The sequence below is a fragment of the Sinocyclocheilus grahami genome, unplaced genomic scaffold (genome assembly GCF_001515645.1).
Source record: "Sinocyclocheilus grahami isolate Dianchi unplaced genomic scaffold, SAMN03320097.WGS_v1.1 scaffold378.1, whole genome shotgun sequence".
Lineage (NCBI taxonomy): Eukaryota > Metazoa > Chordata > Actinopteri > Cypriniformes > Cyprinidae > Sinocyclocheilus > Sinocyclocheilus grahami.
Window position 1 is genome coordinate 521113 of NW_015505557.1, and position 9823 is coordinate 530935.

General features: G+C 37.3%; 1 protein-coding gene across 1 annotated transcript in view; it reads right to left on the reverse strand.

The window, feature by feature from the left end:
* LOC107549673 (afadin-like) overlaps positions 1–9823 on the reverse strand; it is a 136082-nt gene that overhangs the window by 3567 nt on the left and 122692 nt on the right. Inside the window, exon 27 of the mRNA XM_016230848.1 lies at positions 6530–7666. Coding sequence (XP_016086334.1) covers positions 6530–7666 — 1137 coding nt within the window. The remainder of the gene's footprint in view (positions 1–6529; positions 7667–9823) is intronic.

Consider the following 9823-nt stretch of genomic DNA (forward strand, 5'->3'; position numbering starts at 1 on the left):
ATGATGCTGAAAATTCAGCTTTACCATCACAGGAATAAATTACTTTTCAAATTATATTAAAATAGAAACCAGGGGCCGGATTCACGAAAATCTTCTTAAGAAATAAGTTCGTAAGATTGTTCTTAAGCGCAATTCTTGAAAAATTCTTAAGTTCTCAAATATATTCTTAAGAACATCTTAATTTTTTTCTTAAGAAGAAAATTACAGTCTTTATCGGAGTGAATAGGCTACATGACGCACTGATAAACTCTTTATTGTCTTTTTGCGCTTCCTGCAGATTACCCTAGTAATCATAATAAACACGCACACTATTTTCGTCGCGACTTTGACTGGCGCTCAGCTTCACGTTTTTAAACAGTTACTTTTAAAATAGCCTGTCTCAAGCTGCAGCGATCGGTTTCATTCATTTTTGTGCAGTTTTTTTGCGTTTTCATCCGAGTGAACGCTTCCGGTCAGTGTTTCAGCAAAAAGTAGCGTCACACACGGGCTAATCATGACCGATCATTGTTTACATTATCAGTCATCGCTGTCACTTCAGAAAACTCGTGCACATCCCTATTAATAGTCCTACTTCATATTATATGTTGCTAGTGTTGTTGTAATGCTTAAATATAACAATTAATTTGAAATAACCCAATAAATTCATTAAATAATTCTTACTGTTTGGGATTTAAGACAAGTCTGGGGCTATCCTTAATTTAAGAAGTTGTTTACGATGATTTTTAAGTAGATTCTTTTCAAGAATTTGAATTCTTCTTAAGTTTTGTCTTAAAAACAATCGTAAGAAAAAAGATAAGAATATTCATAACTTTTTTCTTAAGTAAAAAAATAAGAAAAGTTAAGAGGAAATTTCTTCTTAAGAATCTTTCGTGAATACGGCCCCAGCTGTTTAAAATTGCAATAATATTCCACAATATTGATGTTTTTACTGTATTTTTGATTAAATAAATTGTGCCTTGGTGAGCATAAGTAACTAATTTCAAAAACATAATAAAAAAATTACAAACCCAAAACTTTTGAACAGTAGTGTTACACTTAACTTGTATGTAAAATTACAAACCTATATTCAAACCTATCATTAAACACACACACAAAAAATAAAAATTTAATGTAATATTAATTTAATGTTTACTTTTAAAATGGTAGCCTAGTTTAGACTAGATTAGCAAACAATTTTCAATGGCCAACCTGAACAGGTCCAAAACCTTATTCAAACTATTCTGCTGTGGTGATTTGTATAAAGGTGTTCTGCTGAATTTTTATCACACCAGTAAATTTGTCAATGTGGCCCTTGTGATGAGAGGCATCGTGCACTGCACACCATCACACAAAATCACATGCACATACACAGTTGCATGCAAAACAACTTACTGACAGAATTTCAATGCTTCTTCACTTTCAAAACATTCAAAAGGAAACCCAAACACCTCCATCAAACTTCATACACAATACATATACAATGTTCAACAGGTTAGGAAATACAAATCAAGGCCATACACCTTTTCCCTCCAAAATCAGAAGGAAGCGGACATAAACGGAGACATGTCCAATAGTCAGGATAGGGGAAGAGGAAACCCAGCACAGAAAACCATGGAGAAACGCAGAGTAAATGAGCGGCAAAGCATCAGGGTCAATACAGACGCAGAGAGCAGTGATGAGTGGAGTAGATGGAGAACCAGGAATGGTGATCACAGCATGGAAATGAGGCCCACATGCAAGCAAGCTCAGGGCCGGAGAGACCGGGCTGGAAGAAAACATGCGCCAACCCACCCTCATGATGAAACTGCACTGAAACAACGGCTGCCGAAATCAGCAGAGCTTCTTCATGTACTCCAAAAAAGAAAGAGAGCTTCCAAACTGTTCTTTAGAATGAATTTGGTGGTTTTCTAGGTGCAAATGTTCTTGTCTAAGCTACCAGACACAAGGTCGCTGTCCTGTGCACATTTAAAGCTGAAGTGTGTAATTTTTTTTAATGTTAAATGAATAATAAATACAGGCTAAACTCAATCGGCAGCATTTGTGGAATAATGCTGAGTACCTCTAAAACTTATTTCAACTTGTCCCTCTGTTTCAAAAACCTGGGTTACAGTGAGGCACTTACAATGGGAGTGAATGGGGCATTAAAATGCTCATGGTTTTAATAGTATAGTAAGTGTAGTATAGTATAAGACAAAAACATTGAGTGTTAGCATGGTTTTAAAGTGGGAAAAAAAAAATCATTTAACATTTTCTGTTCATTTATATCCAATTTTACAATTTTGTTACCATGAAAACACAAATCCATGAACCCGAAAATGATCATAAAAATGGCAAGAACAGTTTTACAGATCAAATAATACTAAAGTTTTAACTTAAGAAATGAGATCACCTTAAAAATAAATAACTAAATAGTGCTGCCAGGAACATTCCAGGGCAGTATGGGTCTGATTAGCACCAGCGGTCCACTTCCCTTCCACAAACATTTGAGCTGGTGAAGAATTTCCCCATCATTCCACGTCCCCCCCACTGAAGCACTGGCAATATTTTTCCTTCAAACACACAGGATTGTGTTGACCTTCCCTTAGACGGCTCGACCTGCCAACTCCTCAGAGATGGAGCGATATCAAAGCCAGCTTCCAGCAGTGTGCTACACACAGCAGACTCTCAGGTGGATGCTATGCTTCGCATGACAGCTGCTACGGCAGGTGTTGGAGGAAATAACGTTAGTGGGGGCTGATGTTTGTGCTAGCGCTGAAAGTCTCACAGACTTGGAAAGCACAAGGAAGCTGTTTGGAAATGCTGCGCACATTCCAGCCCACCAAGAAGTCAAGAGCCTGAATTACACTGCAGTAAACTCACGTGTTTTGACATTAGAAGCTCATTACAGGCTGTTTTCTGGACACAGATTAAGCCTTTAGTTACTAAAAGGGCTAGGTGATACATCCAATATTTATTATACATTATACATTTCTTAGTCTCAGCCTCAGACGTCTAAACGTCTGACGCATATGGGACACAAAAGTGGAAACACTTCAGGAGTGTCGAAGTCGTCATTGGATTGGTTGAATTCTACAGGATTTCCGGGAGACATATGTATCGCGTTCTTTTTAATGTTCCATCTGGAAACAAAGATGGCGTGACACCAAACCCCCTCATGAAAGAAGAAAGCCGTAGTGTTTACAACTGTGACGACGAGCGCTTATCAGGATCAACTAAACGCTGGAGTTTCAAAAGTATGTGAAATATTTAAAGTTCGCGGCATAGAATCTTTAAAATGTGTCAGAGTTTAACACACCGGTCTGTTCTTGTGGTGACATTTCCACCCCCCGAAACGTGACGATGAATGAAACGAACTGTGATTGTTTTTTTGACATGTCGGTCAAACGGCCTCACGGGCGGGCTTTGGCCAATGAAAGCTGCCATGAATTCCAGACCTTCAGACATCAGTCTATAAAGAGACTATACATTTCTTAGAGACATTATCAATTTATTTTCTTGGCTATAAAAAAAAAAATAGCCAATTTGAATATTTAACACATATAGCCATTATGCATCCTAAAAGTTACAACACTTCTTAATGGCAAATTAGTTCATTTGAAAGGCACGTCAATGATTTGTTAGTCATCATTCAAAAATGTTAAGTTTTATAAAATACATTTTAAAAAAATTATTAATTTAAAAAGTGTAGTAAAATATATTAAAATAAATGCATATATAAATGTAATTTTAGAAAATACATAAAAAGATAAATGTTGCTATGTATCATTATTTTGGTGCATAAACCGATAACTCTTTTCAGAAATCAAGTTTTTTTATTGCGCATTCCAAGTAATATCAATCAAACTGCAGTCGAGTTGTTTTGATTAAGTAATAATAACTTAAACAAATACAGGTAACTTACAAAATTAAAGTTCATTGAAAGTATATGTTTTTTTTTTTACATATTAAACGTTTGTTTTATAGCAAAAGCAGATAACGCCAACAGTCATTTTTGGCAAAAACGCCACAGTTCATGTTTTAGAGTAAAAAAAACAAAACACTCGTTTAATCTTTGTAATCTCCTCAGATGACAATGTAGATGCCTGACAAACGTTGTTGTTGTGATCATAAACTGTATGGATGTGATTACACGCAATACACTGAGCTTTTCCCTCACCATTGTAACGCGCTGCTTTTGCAAGGTTCCGTGAAAACGACATTTTAAGCTGTATTTTAAGCTGTATTTTGGTGTAATTATATATACACACACACACACACGTAAATGTACTATAAAAAAATGTAATATAAAATACAAAAAAATTATAACAGACTATCACTGTGATAGTCTGTTATAAAATGTTTGTATTTTATTAAATTTTTTATAGTACATTAATTTTATTGTATAATTTTATTTTATAGTATAATTTTTGTATTTTTGAAGCCTAGGTGTGTTTTCATTATCAATATTTTTTGTCTGAGTGTTTTTCCGTGCTTTGTTTGATTTTAACAAATGTGCTATAGAAATAAACTGTGATTATTAAAAATAATAATAATAAATTGTATTGACATTTATTTGCATCACCAAGCCCTACTTACTAGCAAAATCAATGGCCTTAATTCTCCACCCTGCTCAGAGACAAGACTTAATATGCGCCTGAAAAGGCCTTACATGTAAACAAAATATGGTCATGTCTTGTTAGAGACTGTTAGCACATTTCAAATGATCCTGATTCTGATCCTACTGTAAGTGGTTGGTTAGCCAGTAACTACAAGTCAGAAATGCTTCCATCGCTGATTTGTTTTTAGAAGTTAAATGACTATTTCATTTTAAATGGCAGATGAGATCAGGAGAGATGTACTGATCTGGATGAGGCAGGTTGATGCTGGTGCAAGCAGTGGAATCGGGTCCAGTGCTTGGCATCGGAAAGCCCTGCTCCTCCCCTCCATCAGTGCGCATTATATATATCAGCAGTGCAGCATGGAAAAGCAATGACATAGGCATGTTGCAGGAGCACATGGCAAAACATTAATTACAACAGTGGAGACTAAAGCATCACACAGGGAATCCCAGGTTAGTTGTTAAGTTGTTCCATCACCAGTCTGTCCTGCTGCTGACTGCAGATTCAAATGTAATGCTAAAGTCTACGAACATACAAAAAAAAGAGACCTGCACTCGACTTCAAACAGCACTGCAGAAGTTTACAACTAACTTAGATGATTCAATCTCTCCAGCAATGGGAAAATTCAAGTGTACTCAAGTAAGACTAGTTGTTTTGAAAATCTTGAAAGACTCTGAGTCTTTCCAAAGCAATTGAAAAACAAAATTAATGCTCAATCGTCTGTGTAAGCGTGGAGAAAAAGTACATTACCAAACCATTCATCAAGCTAACACTTAAAATACTTAAAGTCAACATGATAGGCATTACAACCCATTTTACTTGATTGTATCCATAGGGATATGGCTTTTTTTGACTGAAAAAAGTGGGTGCTATATATCAAAATGAATCCTGACATACACGAACGTTTAAAAGTTTGGGGTCAGTAAGATTTTTTAAGAAATTAATACTTTTATTCAGAAAGGATGCATTAAATTGATCAAAAGTGACAGTAAAGACATTTATGATGCAACAAAATTGTATATTTCAAAGAAATGTGGTTCTTCAAAACTTTCTATTATCCTAAAAAAATATTAAAAAATAATAAGCACCATAACTGTTTTCAACATTGATAATAATGATAAATGTTTCTTGAGCAGCAAATCAGCATATTAGAATGATTTCTGAAGGATCATGTGACACTGAAAACTGGAGTAATGATGCTGAAAATTCAGCTTTGCATCACAGGAATAAATTATATTTTAAAATATATTACAATAGAAAATAGTTCTTTTGAATTGTAATAACATTTCACAATATTACCGTTTTTACTTTTTATTTTACTGCTTTTAGCAATCAAATAAATGCAGCCTTAGAGAGCATACAAGACGTTTTCAAAAACCAAACAAAAATAAATAAATAAATAATAAATAAATTCGTACAGACCCCGAACTTTTGAACAGTTGTGTATCTAAATTTTTTTTTACCAATGATTTTCATTATTTTCCAATTGATTGTGATTCCCAAATAAGCAAATGCACTCACAAAGTAGTTTTTCCTGACAAAATACTTTAGATCTGAGCATAACTAGAGCAATTTCTATTCAATAAAGATGACTTTTTAAGATATTACTCATTTCACTGAATTTTCCAGGCCTGGAAATCATCATTTTAAATGTTTTGTTGTTGGAACCACTGGAACCCTGTGTATTTGATTACCATAAATCTCGCTTTACAGAAATCATCAATTAGCAAATACTGTATGTTTTACTATAGCTTACTATGCAGTGACAACTACTATACCATTTGTAGGTTAGCTACTGGTCGGTATCAGATGGGGAATAAGTTTTGATGAAAAATATAAAGACTTTTTTGGATAAACTATTTAGCAAAAGGGGTCAGTTTTGATTTCATGTTGACTTTAACGGTTTATATTCACACATTAATCTAGCTATCCCACTTCCCATGTCTGCTCACCCGTGCTCTCTTCTCAGCCTCCAGTCTCTGCATAATTAGCGTGGTGTCTACATCTTCGTCATCCTCCTCCTCCTCCTCATCCTCCTCGTTCTGCTTGGACTCCTGCAGTCTCTTCTGGAACTGCCACTCTAGCATGAGTTTGCGCAGACGGTCATTCTCCTCGGCCGTGCGTTCGGGTTTGGCCTGAAGCTCCTGGATCTCCTTGTCCAGGAGGTCCACAATGTGAAGCTGCTGCTGCTTCTCCAGTTTCTCACGGGCGTCCCTCTTCCAGGGGTCAGGCGACAGGCTGTCACTGGCGGACAGTTCCTCCTTGCTGATGGTGATGTATTGCAAGTCACGTCTCTCAATGGTGCGTGGCTGCTGCTGGGGCAAGAGGTCACGTATTACTGTGTCCTGTGGCGGCTGGCGGGGAAGGCTGGATAGCTTGTCGGGTCGAGCGGGTTGTGGCTGTGGTGGTTGGGGCGGCTGGACCGGTGGAAGGTATGTTTGGGGCACCTGCATGGGAAGCTGTGGATGGGGCATCTGTTGGTGCTGAGGGGCGGGCGGCAGCGGACCGTGCTGGTTGTTGTGCATGACTGGCCCGGGAGGGTTGCGAATCTGCACCAACTTCCGCTCTTGGTCTCTTCTCTTTCTGTCTCGTTCCTCTTCAAGCCTGGCCTTCTCCTTCTCATACCAGCGCTGTTGCTCCTCGCGTTTCTTGCGGTCGGCAGTGGCCGCAGCGGCTGCTGCCTGCTGCTGCGTAACGGAGGGTGGTGGAGGAAGCGGCAGGTCGGTTTGCGGCTCGTAGTCGTAGTGCGCAGGTGGAGGAGGAGGAGGAGGTGGAAGATCTGAACGGGAAGGTTGGGAGACGCCCACGGGGCCAGAGTGGGGTGCTATTGGGGTCTTCCAGCGGCCAGGGCCGCTCTTGTGATTGCCTTGGATCCTGGAGCCAGAGGATGACGAGTAGTTGAGGTGTTCTTGGCTGGAGGTGCTGGACTCCACCGAGGAGGACATCTGGTGGTTCCAGTGTTCGCCACCGCCTCGCTGGTACTCGGCCTCACGCTGCTGCTGCAGGTGCATCAGGTCTTCCTGGCACAGGTGTTCACCTGGGTACCCGCCCGGCATGTCGCACAACTCCTCCTGAGAGCGAGCAACCCGCTAGCAGGGCACAATGACAAAGCAGTGAGACATATTTATGCAAAAATGTGACATATCTGTAATGTTTGTTGCGCATAACCTTAAAAAGCTTGTAAAACTATGCTTAAAATAGGCCCAAATTTAATAGATAAACCAAATGGAAAACTAGACAAATAAATAAATATGATCAATTCTTGAATTTCAAATTCCCCAAATCACATTTAAAGAATGCAGTCCTTGGTGATGCTTAATATAATTTAATTTAAGTATTATACAATTCACATTAAATTCAACTAAATTAAAAGAAAATGTAATCTGATAATCTGATCTGATCATAAATATGATCATAACTTGGAAATAAATAGACATTTTGGCAAACCATATTAGTAAGAGATAATACACACTACCCTTAAAAAGCTTATGGTAGGCAGTTTATTTAAATTAAATTTTGTGATGTTCTTAAAAGAAGTATCTTATGCTCACAAAGGGTGCAATTACTTGATCAAAAATAGTAAAGTAAAAACCGTAATATTGTCAAATATTATTACAATTTAAAGTAACTGCTTTCTATGGTAATATATCTTAAAATGTAATTTAATCCTGTGATGCTAAGCTGAATTTTCAGCAGCCATTACTTCAGTCTTCAGTATATTTTGTTTTCAAGATTCTTTGATGAATAGAAACTTCAAAAGAACAATTTATATGAAACAGAAATGTAAAAGGTCTTTACTGTCACTTTTGATCAATTTAATGCATCCTTGCTGAATACAAGCATTCGTTTTTTTCAAAGAAATCTTACTGACCTCAAATTTTTAGACGGTAGAGTACATTATACAAACATAGGACACTATACATGATCTTACTAATAAACAGGGGTGTGAAGTAACGAATTACAAATACTCACGTTACAGTAATTAAGTAGTTTTTTTTATCAGTAATTGTACTTTTTTGAGTAGTTTAAAAATTGTGTACTTTTACTTGAGTACATTTTAAGTGATGTATCGGTAATTTTACTCCGCTATTTTCCTCCGTTTGTGGTTGTTACATGCTTGTTTTAATTTTATTTATATCCATCAACGTGATTGGATAGAGAGTAATAGGTCTCGTGACTTTCGTCAAATCAAATGAAAACTTTGAAAACTTTAACCGCAAACTGTTCATCGTGGCTGCTGGAAGCGCATTCTTCAAGCATCAATTCAGTCGCATCTTCATCTAACTTAATATGTTAAGGTAAATTTAGGATTTCTGCTTACTAAATGATTAGTATACATGCTTGCCTATCTACACGGCCTGAAATTTGGTGTGAGGTTGCGGGTATTGTGTACAGTGTTAACTCCCGCAAGTGCCATGTTCGGTAAATTCCCCACTCACTTATGAGACGCGCGATCTGCGCCACCTCTTCTCTCTCTCGCGTGCGTTCTGCAGCAGTCACTTGGACAAGTCGTTGTTGCTTGTTGAACTTGTTGACTTTTGATGAGTTTGAGCACGTGATGCGTGCTGTGAAAACGTTTTTTTTAAAATACATTATATACAATCCGCCTTCATTTAGCAAGTGCACTCGCGCATAAACAATTTTCAAGTTCAACACTTTTTGTTCCGTTCAGTTGTGGATGCTGCTGATTCACCGAGACCGCCGCGGCTCAGCAAAGAGACGTGTGTGTGTGTGTGTGTTTGCCTTTGAAAAAGTTTCCCCAGAAATAACTCGCTATTTAATACATTTTTCCTTACAAATTGTATTATCAGCATAAAAATTTGCCATCCTTCTAGAACAATGTGCATTTATGTTAAAATTGTAACATAAATGATCAAGTTTAGTTATTTTTATTTCTTTATTGCAAAACGCTAAAACTGGCACCGTTTTGGAGAGAAATGGACTCTCATTTTAACCCATATCATGGTGTGTGATGCTGAACTATGAGTTTCTAAAGGTGTTTGTATTTGCACTGTTCTAAACATTAATATGGGGGTAAGTGGGTTGCTTTGAAAAAAAAAAATGTTTCTGAAAGAAATTTTCAGATGCAACCGAAAAAACGGGATAAACAAAAACATGAAACTTGTAAATAAAATAATCAGATATATAGCCTATGTACAATTTAATAACATATAGCCTAGTTTGATATATGAATTGGGTGTTCGTCAAAGATTGCATGCGGTCGGAGATTCCCGTGTTTACAGCTC